The sequence below is a fragment of the Schistocerca piceifrons genome, chromosome 2 (assembly GCF_021461385.2).
Source record: "Schistocerca piceifrons isolate TAMUIC-IGC-003096 chromosome 2, iqSchPice1.1, whole genome shotgun sequence".
NCBI lineage: Eukaryota > Metazoa > Arthropoda > Insecta > Orthoptera > Acrididae > Schistocerca > Schistocerca piceifrons.
Window position 1 is genome coordinate 767652242 of NC_060139.1, and position 21567 is coordinate 767673808.

At 40.2% G+C, this 21567-nt stretch overlaps 1 protein-coding gene across 9 annotated transcripts in view; it reads left to right on the top strand.

The window, feature by feature from the left end:
- Nucleotides 1-21567, top strand: part of LOC124776292 (mitogen-activated protein kinase kinase kinase kinase 5) — a 305769-nt gene that overhangs the window by 65079 nt on the left and 219123 nt on the right. For all 9 annotated transcript variants that reach the window (XM_047251199.1, XM_047251204.1, XM_047251200.1 and 6 more), the window contains exons 4-6: nt 299-402; nt 10505-10633; nt 10772-10953. In XM_047251199.1, coding sequence (XP_047107155.1) covers nt 299-402; nt 10505-10633; nt 10772-10953 — 415 coding nt within the window. The remainder of the gene's footprint in view (nt 1-298; nt 403-10504; nt 10634-10771; nt 10954-21567) is intronic.

Consider the following 21567-nt stretch of genomic DNA (forward strand, 5'->3'; position numbering starts at 1 on the left):
CACGCACGCGTGGTCCAGGCTACCTACATTGTTCTGAAACTGCAGCTGCATCCCAACTATGCCTGTAAGCCACTCAGTGCCTCATCTGTACAGTGAGTGGTTACTCCTTCCATTATCTGAAATTTGTATGAAAGTCAATGAAAAAAGCAGTGAAAGATAAAACAGAAAACAGTAATTAACTCATTGTCCTGAGCTACACATAGGGCATTTCTAAGAATATTGCTCTGCCATTTATTTCATGTTTTCTTGAAGTACTGTCATGTATGTTGAATTAATAATGTTATAAATGCCTTCTTAGTTACAGGGCCACTTACTGAACAGCAGATAGCATATATGTGCAGAGAAACCTTACATGGTCTTGCTTACCTGCACAGCATGGGAAAAATGCATAGAGATATTAAGGTATTATTTTAATTGTATTTTAAGTTAATGAAACCCTGTTTGGATTATTATGTAACACTAAATTGAAATTTATTCATATTTTATTAACAGTATTATCAAAAGGGTATATTGCTTCTCACCATATAGAGGAGACATTGAATATCAAAGAAGCACAATAAAAGACTGCTATACGTTTTAGCTTTCAGCCTAAAGACCTTCTTCTTGACTCAGTTGGCCACATCGGCCAGAGACAGTAGTCATTGCATGCGAGTTGTGCTTGTGTGAATGTGGGTGTTTTTTCACTTCAGAAGAATGCCTTGTAGCTGAAAGTTAAAATGTATAGCAGTCTTTTCATTGTGCCTGTCTGTGACTCAGTGTCTCCTCTGTACTAAGAATGTTTTAGTTCAGCTTTGGAACTCACACTCTTGTTCAGAGCAGGTGCATGCACCAAAACATACATCCACTTCCACACCTACATCCCCCTTCCCACCACATACACGTTTTCATATTTGCTGAGTCCCTTGTATTTCATTCAGAATCGTCCATTGTCATATTTACTTCTATTAACAATTTGCTGTTTCTGTTTCTCCTTCTGCCTAACATTCTGTTTACTGTTTTGAATGTTACCTAGCGTGAAAGAGTAAATGAAACTTAGAACCATGAAAATTCCATAATTGCTAGTAACCTCATAGACTTGTATTAAAATACTGGGTATATAAATTGAAGAAGACATAGCCAGTTATTAAACTCTTCCAGATAGTCAGGCCTGGTAAAGCACATTCCTGGAAACAGAAAGGTCATGAGATTGAATCTCAGTCGGTCCACGGAATACTTCTGTCTGCACATAACCAAGCATTCACCTCACAGGGATGTGAAGATTTGTAATGAATGACATGTGGTTCAGAATCTACATTAAACTGTTGGTCCCCTTTCCCCAGTAGGTATTTAGGTGAGGGGCATCCAAGTTACCAAAGTGGTGTCCAATAGAAACACAAGCACCAGGTCTGTGAGCCACACAGAATTAATAATATTATCTTCAAGATAACGAATAATTTCTGGAAGTCATTTTAGTACTCTTAGATGGACTCAAGTTTCGTTCACCAAGACACAGTCAGCCACTGAATATCAGTTTAAGACACAATGTAGTAGCCGTGCAAATATTAATTCAGTAGTTCTTCAGTTGATTAATTACTAAAATCAAAATGAATATTGTATTGCATAGAAGTATATTGATTCCATTTATTTTCATATGTGTATTTGCTGCACTATGAGTTGTCCTCTCTGAAAGTTAGTGCTGGCCAGCCCATACGTCTTTTTTTTCTAAAACTCAACTCTACGATGGGAGAAAACCCTCGTTTGAATACAGTGTGCTGTTTCAGCAGTGATGGTGTTTATTTTAAAGTAGGCCAGTGTATATCTAAATTCATAGCAACACATAAAAATAACTACGTCTGTAGATGATTAATGAATTGGTCTCACAGGTATAAGGATATGTATGTTTGTCAGTTGAATCTAATAATTCTCTTGGATGTAGAATAATTTTACGTTTGGCCATATCGGCAATATACTTATTAAGACTGTATTTGTTACAAAATTTTCATCTGCCTAGAAGACTGCAGCCGCCCTGGGAGTGTATGTTATTTATTTATTCGGGGGTTATCTCAAATGATAAAGGACCTGTCATTTTAAAACAGTGTAATTAAATATCTCAAATATACACACACCTAGAATTCATAAGTGTGTTTTTACAAGGATGAGACAGGTGGTCGGTCGTGGCCTTACCGAAGGAACTAGCTCAGCATTTTCCTGAACTGATTTAGAAAACCCCTTGAGAAACTTAATTCGGGATGACTGGATAGAACAAACTCCATCCTCTTGACTATGAGGTTAGTGTCTTAACAAATGCACCACCTTATTTGGTTGGTCCCTGTTGTATGATGTTATATTGCCTGTACACGATTTACACAGGATAACTTAGTATATAAAACAAAGTCGTATGCTATGGACACTGCTGGTGACTCCAGGACCACAAATATTTTGCTATGTCTCTTGCACTTCCTGAGGTTGTGTCTCCCATTGACGTGTGAGATGTTGAGTTCAGGAGGCTGACAAAGCCTTACTATCGTGCCTATAGATCTTGGCACTTTTTTTTTTTTTTTAAAAGTTACATTGTGATCATGTATTGTAAAGTGACAATATGTGCTGTTGTTCATTATTAACCCTTTCTCTGAGTCTTGTAAGTAATCTTCAATTGCACAGTATGCATTACTTAAGAAGTCTATGTGAGCTGTATTTCTAAATAGATGTATTTTGGTAATTGTTTTACAATTGTATTCGCTGATAGAAAATACTGTTTAGAGATTTGTTTTATTTTTCCGTGGTAAATGTAAGTCCTGACTAGCTTTGGTTCAATGATTATGTATAAAACTATTCGTGACGTACTAGTTTTTTTTCCTGATGTGTGAACAACAGATTGGTAGATGCACTCACATGGTGCATGCAAGAGTGACAGCTCTCAAAGTGGCAGTACATCTGTTTCCTTAAGGTTTTAAGTGAGTGAAAATATTTGGACATCACAGTTATTGTGCTTCTTTTTACCAGAGGCTTTTTAATGTATCCGGTTCATAATACAAATTTAATTGTGAGGACATTTCTTCAAGCAGTGGTTTCAGAAGGTACATATGCTGCATTGCACAATGTTTCTGTGTGAATATTGCAAGGTGGTATCCAATAGGGTCTGAAATTTGAATTGTGTGTGCAAATGATTACAAGTATACTGAAAAACTGTTATGCGTCTCCCCATTTATTAGAAGAAGGAACAGAAGGACTGAGGAACAGATTTTAATGATCAGCTGTCCACCATTTGCTAAACAGAATGAAAGGACTGAGGAATGACTTCTAAGGAACAGTTGTTCACCATTCACTTCAGGTCGATCTCATCTGTCTTTGTATCATTTGGCTGGTCTCATTCATTTTTGCATGGTCACTCATTCTTCGTTTCAACTCAACAGTTCTTTGTTTTGCTGTAGTTCCTTTTGGTCATTGCTTTCTCCCATTCTTGTTCATTTTCAAACCATTTCAAAATCCCAACTTCTAGCTTTTTGTATACATTGTTGAGTGACCACAATCATTAAGTCATAACTTGTTATAATTGTATATTAAATTAAAACAAGAAGTATTGAGTTGCTGAAACTGGTTTTTTGGTGTGCTAGTGTGTGTTTTTGAAAACAAAGTGCCTATGATTTCCACTTTCGCTTTCACAAATAATATTTATCTATAGCAGTGGTTAAGTTCACGTATTTAAGTGTTCTACGAGTTGTTAAAAAAATAATTTTTTAAACTGAAAGTGTATGATTTTATCACTGTAGTTCCCTGTCCTATTTTCACTTTTCAGCTTTTGGGGCACATTGGGTAATCCTTTGAAGGGAATAAAGGGCAGTCAGACTATCTGCAGTCCGTTGTGATTTGTTTCTTTCGTTAAAGACACAAACTTTTTTAGTTTGAACTTTGAAAATATCTGATCTTATTTGAGTTCAAAATATTTGTGATATTTATCTAACAAGGGGACCTTCTGGACTGATCTGTCCTTTTAGATTTTGTTTGCACTTATAGGACTGTAAGGTCTGTGTGCGGATATGTAATATGAAAGTTTCAAAACTATGAAGTCTCTGGTTCGACTCTCACTTATAGTAACTGTATTTTTTACTTTTATTTAAATTCTATATTTATTAACAAATGGAAATGGGAATGAACAAATATTTTATTATAGCTTTTAATAAAAAGTTACATCTTTTTATATTCAAGTACTACTTGTACAAAAAATAAACTAAAATTTGATATAGGCATATGATGTGCTTTATTATAAATGGAAAATGTTATATATGTCAGTAATACTATTCAGTCTCTATAAAGAAAAAAGTATTTTTATATCTTCTTTGATATTTCACACTTTTGCACCAAGTTTTAATTTATTATTTTATTCATGGCAGTAATTTTCAGCAACTGTAGTATATATTTTTCAGAATAAACTTCAATTGTTAGTTCCTTACTGCTGACACAACAGCTTGACATATACATATATGTGATGTAGTTACTGCAGTGTGTCAATCTGTGTTTATAGTAATCACATACAATATGTACATTTTTGGGCATATCATGACATCATGCTTCTATAAAGAAGATATAGACATCTGCTTGATCAATACTGAGTAAGTTTGTGCAATATACCGGGTGATCAAAAAGTCAGTATAAATTTGAAAACTGAATACATCACGGAATAATGTAGATAGAGAGGTACAAGTTGACACACATGCTTGGAATGACATGGGGTTTTATTAGAACCAAAAAAATACAAAAGTTCAAAAATGTCCGACAGATGGTGCTTCATCTGATCAAAATAGCATAACAAAGTAAGACAAAGCAAAGATGATGTTCTTTACAGGAAATGCTCAATATGTCCACCATCATTCCTCAACAATAGCTCTAGTCTAGGAATAATGTTGTGAACAACACTGTAAAGCATGTCCGGAGTTACGGTGAGGCATTGGCGTCGGATGTTGTTATTCAGCATCCCTAGAGATGTCGGTCGATCACAATACACTTGCGACTTCAGGTGACCCCAAAGCCAATAATCGCACAGACTGAGGTCTAGGGATATGGGAGGCCAAGCATGACGAAACTGGCAGCTGAGCACACGATCATCACCAAATGAAGCATGCAAGAGATCTTTCACGCGTCTAGCAATATGGGGTGGAGCGCCATCCTGCATAAACACCGTACATTCCAGCAGGTGTTTATCAGCCAGGCTTGGGATGATGCGATTCTGTAACATATCGGTGTACCTCTCACCCGTCACCTTCTTCTTCTTCTTCTTCTTCTTCTTCTTCTTTTTCTTCTTCTGTAGTGGTCAATCCAAGGATTGGTTTGCAACAGCTACAATGGCAGCTTGTCTCCATACTGTGCGTCTTTCAGCTTTTCTCTTCATTTCTTTATAGGTGTTACATCCCACATCTTTCACGATTTGATCCATGTACCTCAGTCGTGGTCTTCCTCTTGGTCTTTTTCCCTCGACATATCCCTCTATGATTGTGTTCAGGAGTCCTTTATGTCTTAACAGATGGCCTGTAAATTGCACTCTTCTTTTAACAATGAAACTCCAGAAGCTTCTCTTCTCACCCCTCAGGTTGCAGTTACAAAACCAGAATCACGCATTTCCTCGAAGAAAAAAAGGCCCGATAACGGTAGATGTGGTAAATCCAACCCATACTGTGACTTTCTCGTTGTGCAATGGAGTTTCCACGACAGTTTTAGGATTTTCAGTAGCCCAAATTCTGCAGTTGTGGGCGTTGACAGACCCTCAGAGCGTGAAATGAGCTACATCGGTCCACAACACATTACTCAACCAATTGTCATCTTCCGCCATCTTTTGAAATGCCCACACCACAAATGCCCTCCGCTTCACTAAATCACCAGGTAACAGTTCATAATGCCGATGGATTGTGTACGGATAGCATCAGAGGGTACACCTAAGTGCTAACCAAATAGTAGTGTATGGAATGCCGGTGCGACGTGCGACTACACGAGCGCTGACTTCCCCGTGCATAGACGAACCCGCTACAGTCTCCATTTCTTCCTGAACTATGTCAGCAGTATTATGCCTTGTGCTCAGTCGGCCACTACGTGGTCTATCGTCTAAACAACCCGTGGCTTCGAACTTCGAAATCATTCTCACCACAGCTGCATTTGTCAACGGACCTTTACCCATTCGAATCCCCTTCCTATGGTGATAGGATCGTAACGCTGAACTAGCACATTCCCCATTCTGATAATACAGCTTCACTAAAAGTGCCTTTTCAGGTAACGTCAACATGCTGCGACTGCTGGCACATCTGATTCTCTCCCTCATTACAGCTCCTTTTATACACGATTGTCATGCGCAGTCACTGACATTTTGCTGTCCAGCGCCATCTGTTGGACATTTTGTGAATTTTTTTTTTCCCCCTAATAAAACCCCAAGTCATTCCAACCATGTGTGTCAATTTTTACCTCTCTATCTACATTATTCCGTGGTTTATTAAGTTTTCAAATTTATACTGACTTTTTGATCACCCGGTACATTTTATACTTCACATACATGTATAGCCAAAGTCTAAAGATTTATAATATCCCCAATTTTGTAGGCTTCTGAAGATGACAAATTAATTTGCTGGAATTGGTGTAGCATAATAAAACTGTATTTACAACTGAGACTGAAATTTATCCTAAAAAGTTTTAATTTATTGTGGTTATCCACATTTTCATGTGATCAGCTATTAGTGACTATGTTGATGAGCTGAGCTGGAAATGTTTTGCTCTTAACAGACCTTAGAAATCATATAATGTTTAAAGGTGATTGATTTCTTGCAAGTGTTTTTGTACCATTTTCGAAAATTCATATCTGGGCATTGAGCTTGTAATGCCGTAAGAATGAAGAAAAGCAAAGGGGTCCAGTCCAATAGGTTTCCTTGCAAATACTTCAGTTTTTAAAAAGACAATTTTTTTTATTATCTGTACAGGGTGGGCAAGAAGTCCCTGTACCCCCAAGTATCGAATGCTAATTGATTTGATTTGTTTCATTGTAAGTATTTACTTATGTATCAAGTGTCTCATATATCCGTATATTCCACATCATGGTGTAAACACATTTCCACACACCTCCATGTTGTTCTTGATACATTTTTGGGCATGTATGGTGTTATAGAGGAAAATGAATCCTCAACAGCAGTGTGCAGTTGTTCTTTTGTAGCATAACAATGTGCAGATACATGTCTTAATGGCTCCCCACAATGAGTCGTCAGGTGTGGTGCGGTCAGGACTTCTTGGCGACAATTTCAAGGGAGCTGATGTTGCTGACGCCATTCACAGTCCCTTCAAAAAAGGACATTCCAAGCAGATGCTGTGATGTCATTGCTGCCCATATCTTTACATAAGGCGGATTCCTTTCTAACTGTGTAATGAAGATTCTCTTTTTTCCAAACAATAATATTTTAATATGTGAGCTGCAGTGAATGGCACATTCATCTGCAAACTTAACCTTGGCATGGTTCACTGCATTTGGAAATTGAGTTAACAAAGCACAGCATGCTGAAACATACTCCTTCTGGGCTGTATCCAATAACTTGTTTATGAATGTTGGTTGAAAAAGTCTGACATTAAGACCTTTTTTCTTGTGATCCTGCATTCTTATCCTTGGTATACAGAGTTCTGAAGCATGTTTACGTCTTGACTTCTTAGGAGCTCATTCAGTCAAAGCAGAGACTCCTCGTGTCTCCTTCCCTCCACTCCATGGCCTATCTTTAACGCTGCCAAAAGCAAAAACACATCTTTCGCAATCAAGAAATGTTGCTTTTTGCTGTGAAGACTTGGTAAATCTTTCCTGGAATGCTCACATAATCTCTCTCATTATCTGCCCTGTGCGATGTTGTTAGTGCACCCACAAGTCACTAAACGCTCCTCGGTAGTGCAAATGTGACAGCTCACATCTGTCACAACTACAGATTAAAACTCGACTGCAACGACATAAGAAGTAACCTACATAAAACATTTGATACTAAACAAGGGTTATAGGGACTTCTCGCCCACACTGTATAGAGGACGTAAGAACAACATATGACCAAACTTTCAGGAAGTATTCCACACATGTAGAGGAAGACATGGGTCCAGAAATGCTTTATTTCCATATTGGAGCTCAGGTAATACATCTCCTCAACACATTGATCAAGAGAACCACACAGGAAAAGAATGTATCAGGACAATATGAAACATTTTACCAGATGAAATGTTCAAAATTCCGCCCATTAACAAGGGTACATGCAACAGTCCACCATCACATTGAATTCCTGGTGCACTGATGTATCACTGGAGAATTATATATTGTTTCACAGCCTTACACAACATGGGCACTAAGACTGTGCATCTTGTACTGGGGTTCTGTACACAAGAACTTTCAAATGCCCGCACAAATAAAAGTCTAGAGGATTTAGGTTCAGAGAGCATGAAAACCAAGGGATTGGTCCATTCATTGCAGAATGTTATTGTCTACAGACATTAATATTAAAATTAGGAGGAGCTCAGTTGTGCACAAAGTAAATATGTTGTGTCATTCATAAAAGTACGTGTTCTAGTAGGACAGATAGAGTATTCTCTAAAAAAGCATGGTAAGTTTCTCCATTGTGCCTGGGTGGAAGAATGTGACACCCTAACAGTTGCCAACAGTGCTGACACAAGTTTTGACTGAAAATCCTTGTTGATGACATGATTGCACAGTTTCATGAGGATTTTTAGCTGCCATATGGGCCGATAATGAAAATTTACTTACTGATCATGTTGAAATGAAGCCTCATCTGTGAAAAACCAAAATGAGGGTTGACATATTGTTGAATGAACCATTTACAGAAGTGTACCCATGCAGGAAAATCAGCTGCTGACATGCCTGCACATGCTGTACATGTTATGGATACAGCAGGTTCTCATGTAGCACTCTCCAGACGATTGTGTGGTCACCATTACTTGTTGTAGCTAATTGTCTTATGCTGACAATACGATGGTCATCAGTTGCTTGAAGAAGTTCTTTCCTGATTTGAGGTGTTCACTATCTAGGCCTCCCCCAGTTGTGAGTAGTAGGCTTAAACATCCCATGCTCCCCAAGACAGCGATCACATGCTTCAAATGTCCTCCAGTTTGGGCACAATCTTTCTGGAAATCTCTCTCGATACAATCTTTGGGGTGCCGGTATTGTCTGCTAATGGAAAAAGTAAATGAGCATCTGCCAACTCCGCGTTCGAATGCACTTCTATTACAGTGTATGGGAAACCAAGTCCTGATGAACACTAAACAGTTGATGCTAAGTGCTTGCACAGTCCATGATGAACACACAACATTTGATGCTACATGCTTGATGCTAGTAGAGAACTGAGGTTTGTTGTATGTCAACACAAGCAATGAAGTGAGTCACATGTCAGCTTTTACCTTCATTCCATTAGAACAACAAACACTGGACGATGAACCTAAGAATGGTAATTTACTATATAGTCTAACCAAATGTAACCAAGAGTATATTTTGAACATTTTATGTAAGAAAACATCTTACGGAATGCTAATTCTTTCTGTTTGTTTGTGTATCCCATGAGGAATCTGATTATCAGGAGTAACATAGAAATAAAACTTTTCTGGACCCACATGTATATAACACATTTTATTCCTGCATGTGTGAGGAATGTTTCCTGGAAATTTGGCAATACATTGTTATTACACTATGTATACTTGTTTCTTTATTGGAATGGCATGCTGCCACAAGAGAAAAGAGTTTTTATTAGAAACATAATATGAATTATCTTTTTAAACATTTTTTCTGTAAATTTTATCCAATATTGTAAAATCGTGGTTACACATGCCTACCCACCCTAGAAACAAAACTAAATGTTCACAAACCAAACTCGTGGATACTTTCTAGTAGCAAGGGTTCCCAGAATCATTTCTCTTGGAAGTTCAAAACTGTCTGCCACTCACCACAATCACCACAAAAGTAACGTGAGTTACCCTACCCCCGCTCCTTTCCCTCCCTAATGCAGTTTATTGTTTTATGATCTTAATTATTTATTTGTACAACCTTTCGGATATATTAAAGTTTTTGTCTCATTATATGTATAAATTAACTGAAGATAATACACTATTTGAAATGAGTCTCAACAGTTAAGAATACATCACAGCAGATCTTTATTGGTTAGTAATGATGTTTCAAATATTTAGAAACCACGGAACAGTGCTTGCAGAAAATATTATGGACCTGTTATTTCCTTATTAGGGAATAGGTGTAAGACTTTTGCTTTTCCTGGTAGTAAGGTGAAGATGATATCACCAAAAGGAACCGTTACCAAGTAACATAATGAAAAAAACTGTAGCTGCTTCTATACAAACAGGAAAAGATGTACAGCTTGTTGAAAAATTTCAGACATTAATTATTTCTAATACAAATTAAGGTGCTATATATAATCACATTTAGGTATACTCTTAGCTACTTTTCTTATACTGTTAGGTACTTTTCACATATGTAATCTTATTCTGAAGTTGCATTTTTGTTTTTAAGGGAGCCAATATTCTACTAACGGAAGCTGGTGATGTAAAACTGGCTGATTTTGGCGTTTCAGCACAAATAACTGCAACAATCAATAAAAGGAAATCTTTTATTGGGACTCCCTACTGGATGGCTCCAGAAGTGGGTATTAAACAGAGAATGATTTTGTTAATTTGTGTTTAAAATAAGTTATTTTAAGCAGACAAATTTGATTCTTCATTTTTGTTTGATATGCTTGCACAACCTCATAGTTTATCCTTTCCTTATTTGCTAATATAGGTTGCAGCTGTGGAAAGAAAGGGTGGATACAACCAGCTGTGTGATATTTGGGCAGTTGGAGTGACTGCTATTGAGTTGGCAGAGCTCCAGCCTCCCATGTTTGACCTGCATCCCATGCGGGCTTTGTTCTTAATGTCAAAAAGTGGTTTCAAACCACCAACTTTAAAAGACAGAGATAAATGGTATGTTGCATATTCATTCTTCTAAGTTAATTTTTTCTTATTAATATGGAGATGATTACAGATTTGAAATACATGAATGCATGATTCTGAATTGAAAATATTTCAGAGTAATATTGTTTTATAGGAAAAGAATAAAAAATTGATAGCAGTGCAGTACCTGGTTTCAACATTATGTCTGTATTGTGTTATTCGTTACTGGAAGAATTTGACTATCAACCTTGAGGGGAAATGTCAGTTCTATAATTCTAGGTAAGATCACACTGGCTACATTTGATCATTCAGGGTTCAAATCCCCACCGGGCCATCCTGATTTAGGTTTCCCGTGATTTATTTGAGGGTTTTTTTTTTTTTTTTTTTTTTTTTTTTTTTTTTTTTTTTTTTTAAAAAAAAAGGTGAATATTAGGACTGTTACTTGAAAATGTCCCCTGCCAGATTGTTAAAGGACATTTTGAAGTATTGCACCTCAGCTGTTTTTTGCAAGTATTCAGTTAATTATAGCTTGCATGATTAGCCTATTTTGGCCTTACAAGCCATTTTCAAGCACAGTAGGTGCCAATGATTATATAATTGTTATCCTGTTATACAGTTATTATCCTGTTCACACCTTCAGCACTTGAAAATGGTCCGTCAGGGGCTCAGCATTTGTTTACTGGGTATGGACTTGGCACCTCCAGCATTCCTGTGCTGGGGACTGGTAAGTGCTGCCAGTGCTCTGCCACCATAAGCTCTGGGCTTGCTTCTGGGCAGAGGGCAAGCTTCCCAAACACTGGCATTAAGCTGCTGTCATACCCATACCTAAGCCTGGTAAGGACAAACACATTCCTTCTAGCTAACGTCCCATTTTTCTCATCAGCTGCATTTGCAAGGTGATGGAACGTATGACTCGTGCCCAGCTGGTATGGTGGCTCGAGTCTCGCAATTTATGAACCACTGCACAGTGTGGATTTTGAACGCACCATTCTGCAGTTGAGACCAAATCGTCACTTATCCACCCATATCTTGGATGGTTTTCTGTGGAAATACCAGTCCGTAGCAGTGTTTTTCAACTTGGAGAAAGCCTACAACACCTGCTGGAGGACTGGTATCCTCTGTACTCTCTATACATGGACCTTCCAAGGCCATATGCCTTGTTTCCTTCAGGAATTTTTGAAAGACAGGGTTTTCGAGGTACGTGTGGGTTCTGTCTTGTCAGACACCCTCCTCCATCTGTGTCAGTCCCTTGTCCATTCACTGTACTATCGCCGTGACTTTCTTCTCATCAGATATGCATGCTGTCCGTCTGCCATGCACGGCCCCCCATCATTTGCCTCTTTCTTCAATGACTCCTTTGATCACCAGTATGGGGCACGTTCTTCTTCTGTATTACCTCCTGAACTTCTCTTTCGACTCTTGCTCCGGCAACTTAACTTCACGCTACCTGCACCTTTCTCAGTAGGTGTGAACCCTTTACCACCTTGGCTTTGTGCAGCAGCCCATGCTCACCTTGGCTTTCATTCGCTTCGGTACTCCAGCCTTGCTTTGTCACCTTTCGTTTCTTGACCTTCGTATGTAACTTCATGATACTACCTTTGTGTGCACTGGTGGCTCTTGGACTGACTGTGGTTTCAGATGTGCCTTCTTCATTGGTGGTGACAGTTTTCAGTGTTAGCTTCTGGAACACTGCTCAGTATTTACAGCAGAGCTCTTTGCCTTGTATCAAGCCATACAGTACATCCGGCAACACAGGCTTTTCAATTGCACCATCTGCTCAGGTTCTCTTAGTGCCCCTGAAACCCTCTGTGTGCTGTGCACCGCCCATCCCTTAGTGCAATAGGTCCAGGAAAGCTGTCACTTGCTGGCTCTTGATGGAGCCACTTGGATGTTTACATGAGTTCATGCTCATATTGGTCTGACAGGAAACAAGGCTGCTGATGCTGCTGCCACATCTGCAGTCTTCGTACCTCAGACCGCTAGTTCTTACATTCCCTCCAATGATCTCTGTGTTGCCATCTGTCAGCAGGTGGTGTTACTTTGGGATCACCACTGGTCTTCCTGCATTGGAACAAGCTCTGGGTTATTAAGCCTATCCCAGAGGCTCTGATGACCTTCTCTCTGCCCTCTCACCACGAGGAGATCATTTTAGCTAGGTTGCGTATTGGGCACTGTCTTTTTAGCTATCACCAGTTGTTAAGTGGTGCTTCCCCACCACTTTGTGCCCATTGTGCTCAACTTTTGATGGTCTGCCATTTTCTGATGGAGGCCCTTTTCTTTTTTTTAACCACTTACATTCTCATTTGTGTTTGCTGTCTGAATTATCGGCCGTTTTTGTGAATGATGTGCTGGCTGTCAACTTTTTATCTGCCATAGCAATATGGCGATGGCCATTTAATTTTTAGTTCGGGACCTCCGTTTCTCTAGGGCGCATTTCATAGACCTTTCTCCATGTCCCTGTTTTTAGCTGTTTACTCTTCCATTGATTGGGATTGAAGTGTAATCGTTTTTAACTCCTCTCTTTGTCTTCGTGTTCTACAGTTTTGACATGCATGCTTGTGATACTAGTTGTTTTTGCATCCTAAAACAAAACAAAACAACAACAACAACAACTACTACTACTACTACTACTACTACTACTACTACTACTACTACTTCAGCAAAGACCGTGTGGAATGTGGTAGAATGTGGTGTGTCACAGGGAATGGGGATATTGACTTAATCACCTGGATCCCAAGGATGGTACAAACCTCTGTTAGAAAAAAGAAAAAAAAAAAGGTCAAGGTGTGCTGCACACTGATGAGATGCATGGCTGTTGAAGTGCAACAGTTGTTAGTGGGAAACATTTAGGGTACCAGCCAGCCACACCTTAGTTGTGTAAGGCATACTTAGGTATGAGGGGCTCCATCTGAGTCCACTATTATTTCCCTAGCTTCTCATGGGACCAAGATAGAACCCTTTAAATCTTCCTCTTCTTCTCCCAGCGTGATGGGTGTATCACCTGTATTTACTCATGGTCATTCATCTAAACGAACGGCGGAGGGTAGCCCTCCTGATAATCAGTTGGACTTTAGTAACAGGGCCCAAGGAGCTGTAAATCAAAATGTGTTTCTAATGATCAAGAGGAAGGAGAGGATATTTGAAGAAGTGTCCCCCCTTCTACATTCATAAAGTCTTAGAAGGACGTGCTGGCACCTTAAAGTCTATTAGGTGGTTGTGTAGTCGTTCTTTGTTGGTCAAAACTAACCAGTCAAAGCAGGTGGAACTGCTTAGGAAGTGCACAAAAATTGGGTGACTATGACATCATTGTAGAGATCCACACCTCCCTCAGTTCAAGCAAGGGTATGGTTATGAGCTATGATATCGTGAACATGGATGTAACAGAACTGAAACAAGACCGGCCGTCACAGATGATAGTGGATGTGGAGCAAAGGACATGGAGGAGTAATGGAGGAATTGAGAAGACCACCACCTTCATTGTCACCTTTAATTCTCCAGTGCTGCCTAAACATATTATGGCAGGGTTCTTCCAACTAACAGTTAGGGATTACATGCATAGCCTTATCTGGTGCTATAAATGCCACATTTTGGTTGTACGGCAATGAGTCGTGGAGGTGAAGCGACCTGTGGGAAGTGTGGGAAGGTAGCCCATGGCACTGGGACTGACTGCCTGTCTCTGGCGATCTGCATTAACTGCTCTGGGAGCTACCCAGTCTGGACCTGAGACAGCCCTGTTTTTGCTGAGGAATGAAAAATTCAGGAAATAAAAATGACTAATCAGTTTTCCTAGGGTGAAGTTAAAAGAATACAAGGTGACAAAACCTGTCTTCACCATATCGTGTACTTCGATGGTGCAGAAATCTGTTCCCAAGGTGGACATGGTGCACACTTTAACATAGACGATGTCCAACACACCACTGCCTAGCACCAGCACCTATACTTGCATGTTTACGTGCCAAAGCGAAACACGTAAAGACATAGCAATACAGACAACTATGACAGAAGAGACCAGCAACATTTTTGCAGTGAGCATTGAGAAGGCACATGAAAAGCAGAGTGCCTCTCAACAACCCTGTTCCCGATCACCCTTGAAGGGACAGGGGGCGGGGAAAGGATAATGACATTCAGGTTGAAAGTTATCCTGGGCACCTCCAGATGTCATTCTGGTATGTCTGACTGATGAGGAGGAGATCATAGAGTTAGATGCCTTGTCATCGGACCCAGGCAGCCCCTCCACTCCCCTTCACTCTACAAGTGCTTCACCTCCCCAGCACAAAGATAGGGGTAAATTAAAACTGCACACTGAAATGGCTCCCATACTACAGTGAAACATAAATGGGTTCAGGACTTGTGGAGAAACTGAGACTAAAATCACAGGTACCGTATTTACTCGAATCTAAACCGCACTTTTTTTCCAGTTTTTGTAATCCAAAAAACCGCCTGCGGCTTAGAATCGAGTGCAAAGCAAGCGGAAGTTCTGAAAAATGTTGGTAGGTGCCGCCACAACTAACTTCTGCCGTCGAATATATGTAGTGCTACACATGCATGTTTTATAGGCACAAAGATAAATACAGGTGCCAAAACCTCTGCGTCAGTAAATAAATTTTTTAAAAAAGGTGGAAGACGAGCTTTTTTTCCTCCGCCCCGAGTTTCGACCACTGCACTTTCATACATTATCCAACGAAGTAAATACAAATTCCGTATTGTTCATCTTCGAATGTAGCAGAATTTCAATGTACTACGAAAATCCGACTGGCAAGACTGTTTGGGATGTTTGTCAATATCGCCAACTCTACGTTCTGAATTTTTTCCTACCTGTGAGAAGAGATGGTTGCTAATAGTAACCTGATGAAATGTGAATCACAAGTAGTATTCTCTTCACCATTCACCATAAGAATAATACGAATAGAAACATTTTGCCATGTATTCTTCCGTGTTTGTTGCTATCTCATTTAAATCCTGTATGCCTAATAAACTACGAAACTAGAGTGAGACAACAGCAAACGCGGAAGAATATACTTATAGTATGTTTATATTCGTATTATTCTTTTGCCTAATAGTGATACAGTCAGAAATGAAGCATGGCAACTGACTAGATTTTTAAATCTAAGATGACTCTAATTTCTGTGAAGAATTTGATGTACTAAAGAAGCGGCCGCAAAGATTATCAAACAGAGAAAAATTTTCGCCTAACTCTCGTTCAGAACATGTTCTATCATACGCAGCCTATTATTTGGTTCTTGTTGATCATTCTCAAAGAAAGCAGCAGTGTAAGTAACAACAAATAGCAGTCTCTTGACATTGCTTCGCTAATGAGACGATTCGCCTCTTTTTAGTTGTAAGCGGCGGTAGCGCGCACAAAAGCAAGCCATGCCGCGAGCGGCGACAGGCCGTAAACACGCACTATCAGAATGTGACAAACAATGCATGACACAGTACAGTAATGCATTTTCAGCTTAGAGTGACGTAAATACCTATAAAGAGAAAACGGCACTTATCAGATCAAAGCAAAATAAGCAATCTATTCAAACCAGACGAAGCACGTGAAAAAGGAAGGGTACCCGTATAAATAAGGACGGAGCGCCTGAAGCATAGCAATGGCTACATGGTAAAGCTTAACTGCTAAGCTTATGGCTCGAACCAAACTACTGTAGCTGTATCGTCATTCATTCGACCTAAATTGTCTCTCATATTACAATGGACCAACTTTGTTTCGATTTGGAGGTGCGGCCTAAAACTTTTCTCTCCCCTTGAATTTTGAGTCTCAAATTTCAGGTGCGGCTTAGATTCGGGACAACTTTTTTTCCTTGATTTCGAGTCTAATTTTTCAGGTGCGGCTTAGATTCGAGTGCGGCTTAGATTCGAGTGCGGCTTAGATTCGAGTAAATACGGTACGTTCTCTATACTTGTGTTTACAAGAAACACGTTTTAAAGATACAGGCACCGCTGAGCTACAGGGCTATACCCTCTACCGCAAGGAAAGACCTAACTGTGGAAAGCACCAAGGGAGGGGTTGCTGTGTTTGGAGGTAATGCGTACCGGCACCCTGCTCTCCCCGTGGCTACTGATCGGCAAGCAATTGCAGTTGAAATTCGTATATGACACAGTTTTACTGTTTGCCCATTGTATTTACCCCCACAAGATGGAATAGACTCTTAGACTCCCACAGATATTATGGAGCAAATCTCCCAGCTATTTCTCCTACTGGGAGACTTCATTGCCTGTCACGTCTTTGGGTCTCCACCTCCCATTGTCATTGGGGTCAGGGTTTGCAGAACCTCATGTCGTCTCATGACCAGTGCATCATCAACACAGGTATTCTGACTCTTTTCTGTGCTGCTACTGGGTCATTCTCAGCCAACAACCTCTCTTTCTGCTGTCCAGTCCTTGTTGACTCTTGTTCATTGGGATGTCATTGACTACCTTCATTCCAGTGACCACTTCCCTCTCTGCATTCACCTACTGGATGGAGCATTACCTGAACAGAAGCCACCAAAATGGATAGTCAGCAGGGCTAATTGGATGCTGTTCAGCCAGCAGTGTGTGTTTGGATACCACAGCAGTGTCCAGGTATGGGTGGACCACATTACACAAGTGATCCATCATACTGCTGACTTATCCATCTCAGAGTCATCAGTTTATCTTAGGAGGCAGCCTTGGTGGACTGGTGAGTGCTGCTCAGCAATTCAGGACAGGCACTCGGCTCTTTGACAGTTTAAGTACCACCCAACAGCAGACATACTCACAGGCTTTCGGGTCATGAGAGCCAAGGCTTGACACATAACTAAGAAGTGCAAGAAAAGGTCCGGCCAAGCGTTCGTAGACTCCGTCAGCCATTCTACTTGTTCTAAAAAAGTATGGGAAGCCATTGGGAGGATTTCTGATTAACATAGACATTTACCGAGAGCAGTAGTGCTGAAAAAGAGATGTTCCCAAACAACGTCTAGAGACACCGCTCAGATGACAGCAGATCATTTTTCAAAGACTACTGCCAATTCCAGCCAGGATGCTGTGTTTCGCGGCCACCATGTTACTGTAGAGACTTCAGATCCAAAAATTCTGATTCTTTCAACTATTACCCTTTCTCTATGTGCAAGTTGAAATCAGCACTGTCCCAGACTTGTGATGTTGCACCTGCTCACGACAATGCCCAGTACTGCATGCTTCAACATTTGCCTACACCATCAAAGGAAATCCTGCTCGAATGCTTTATTTGTTATGGCGGACATGTCATCTTCCCAACTCCTTGGTAAAAGCAATTTTGATCCCTCTCCTCAAACCAGGAAATGTGCGCAATGCCCCAGTAATTAACTGGCCTATCGCCTTAATGACCTGTGTCGGAAAAATCCTAGAGTGAATGTTTAAGTGTCATCTGGTCTGGTTGTTAGAGGCCAGACAACTTCTTAGTCACTCTGAGTGTGGCTTCTGGAGATTTTGGTCCACTGTTGACAGCCTGACCTTGGCATGGGAGGCTGTTCAGCAGGCTTTCCCTCATGAACATCACTGTCTTAGTGTATTCGTTGACATCAGTAAGGCGGACGACATTACCTGGAGACACAGTATACTAGAGCAGCTTTATCAGTTGGGCTTTCATGGCCAGCTCCTCATCTTCATATTGTATTTCCTGTCTATGCAGCTTTTTAGGTCTTGCATTGGTGACATGCTGTCGGATTGTTTTGAGCAGGAGAATAGTGTTCCTCAGGCCAGAATTTTAAGTACCCTCGTTGCCATAGCCTTAAACTGTATCGTGCCTGTGGTGAGGAGTCTCGTACAATGCTGTTTTCTGTTCCTCCTCCAGTGTTGCAACAACATCTCGCCAGTTGCAACATGTGGTGCAGAGATTAGAGGAGTGGGCTGCAAAGATGGGTTTTCAGTTCTCTGCAGGTAAGTGTGTGTGTGTGTGTGTGTGTGTGTGTGTGTGTGTGTGTCCATTTTAATCATTCTCATTGTATTTTTAATTTACTTGACTTGCATATGAGGGACATAATCATTCTCATTGTATTTTTAATTTACTTGACTTGCATATGAGGGTCACCTTTCTATGTTTTAAAGACTCAGTGAGGCTTTTGGGTCTCATTTTTGACTCCAGTTTGTCATGGTTGCCACATCTGAAAGGCATGAAAGCCAGAACCCTGAAGGCACTGAATATTATAAAGTACCTTAGCCACAGGTCTTGTGGAGTTGACAGGTTGCGTGTGCTCCAGTTGTATAGGGCTTTTGTGTGTTTGTGGCTAGACCATGGGTGCACAATGTACGGATTGGTGAGGCCTTCTTACCTGAAAATCATTAACATTGTCCACCAAGAGGGGGTTAGGCTGGCAACAGGTGCTTATAAGACCAGCCCCATACCCAGTTCTGTGCTGAGGTTGATGAACTACCACTTACAGTCCGACGGCCACTCCTCGTGGTGCATCAAGCATGCAAATTCCTTGCAGACCCAAACTCACCTGCATATCATATTGTTGCTCGTCTGCCTCTGGAACCCTTCTCCAATCGTCCATGAGCAAAAAGCCGATTTTGGATACATGTGCAGCATGTGCTGGAATCACTTGGTATGGAAGAAGTAAAACCCCAAGTACAAGGTTTTAACTGTCTGCCACCCTCGTTGCTGCAGAGGCATGGGGTAATTTTAGACTTAGTGTAGTACAGGAGAGGTTGCACTCCTGCATATATTTTAATTCACTATTTAAGGACATTTTAACTGAGCACCACAACTCTACAGTTGTCTTTATCGATGAGTTGAAGCAGAGGACTCCATTAGTTTTTTTGTTGTTTTCCCTGATTGTGTCCTCAAGGTCCAGCTGACTCGTGACTTTACTGCCGTCAATGCGGAATTATATGTGATGTTCTAAGCATTAGAGAGGATGAGGTGCGCGTTGAGAGCTAAATTCCTTATTTGTTCTGATTCTATGAGTTCAGTTCACTCTCTGCCATGTTTCTACCCTGCATGTAAAGTAGTCCAGAATATTCAGGTTGCCCTTCTCCAACTACAGAAACTGGGGTAGGTGGTGTCTTTCTGCTAGGTACTAGCCCACATGGGTATATGTGGGAAACAAAATGGTGGATGTAGCAGCCATGGAGGCCAGTCTTGTCCCCAGTGACTTCAGTGTGCCATCCCCATGCATTCTGTCACCTCGCTGTTGAGATACAGGGGCTTGCGTCTATGGGAGGATGAATGGCTGGAAGGGATAGACAATAAGCTCCATCTAGTAAAGCCCACAATGCGGCTGTGCCATACTTCTTTCCAGTCACAGTGATGAGATGAGGATCTGCTTACTCATCTTTGCATAAGCCACAGTCATATGAGACAGGGCTTCTTGCTCTGGTGAGAGAATCCTCTAATGTGTGGTGCTTGTGGCACGCAGATCACAGTGCACCACATTTTATTAGACTGTGTTATATTCTCCAGCCAGAGGGCAGTGGCAGATTTGCTCTATACTAAGTAATGTTCAAATAAATGTGGTGAGAGTTTTAAGATTGTGTGATTTGTCCAACTTGTTTCTTAAAATTTTAGGGCATTGTTCTTGATCTGTTAACAGGGGAACTGGCTTAACCTTTTTTTTCTCCCCCAGCCAGTCACATTTCCCTGTGCTTTTCTTGTAGCTCATCTCTGGCTTTATTCCCATTTTGATCCCAGTTATAGCATCTTTCACCCGTCTTCATTGTATTAAGGCCTGTGAGATAGACTGGTTGTGTGAGTCAATGGAGTGATGCAGGAATGAGTGAAGAACTCCTTTCAGGTGAGGTCTTGATAATTAGTCATAACTATAACAATTGCTTCATTAATTTCAGTGGTAAAATGTTTTTTCTGACCAATCAAAAGGAAATTCACAATTCAAGATATACTTTCCACGGAAGCATTTGTGCCTGGTAGAGCAAAAGCAAGACTCACAAGCACACCTATATTTTTACATTAAGTACCTTTAGTTTTAAGTGTATAGAATACATCACACCATCTCTTATGTGTTTCCAAATTAGCTCTTTTCCTGTTCCTCAAGTTTCTTGGACACAACGTTGTTCACGCATCCCATCCCATCAAACAATACATCTTCATCTATCTGATATGTTGCACCTGAATCTACGGTCTTAACAATATTAGACAATTTAAAAGTTCAACCCAAGAAACAGAATTTTTCATTGTCATCCAATGAAATGATGTCAGAGGTTGAAATGGAGAAGTTCACTTTTGTAAATAAGTCACAAAAGTGTCATAAAATAAATTGGTAATCATTTGATGTTTTGACTGAGTGAAAATACCATCCTTTTCCAAGTTACTGATTTTTTCTTTAAGAAGCTCTAATTCCCGCAAACATACTTAGCATCTTTAAGTTCTGACTGAATTTCATGCATTTGCATATGGCGATAAAATGTTCACTAAAATTGACTCGCATTTTGTCCTAGAACATGTGGATTTTTTCTAAATAGTTCTCTGATGAGAAAAGCTGTGCAGTCTCTTGAGGTGGAAGAATGATTGTGTTTTGCGGTGTGGAATGCAAATAATCCTTCTTCCACAGCAATACATTTATCTTCCTCTGTTTGTAGTTTATTTGAACTTACAAAGGAAGTAACACTGCTAGAAGTTCTTGTGGAAACTGCCGATGTGTTGTGTTGTATCAGCAACTCCTCCATGTTCAATGGAAAAAA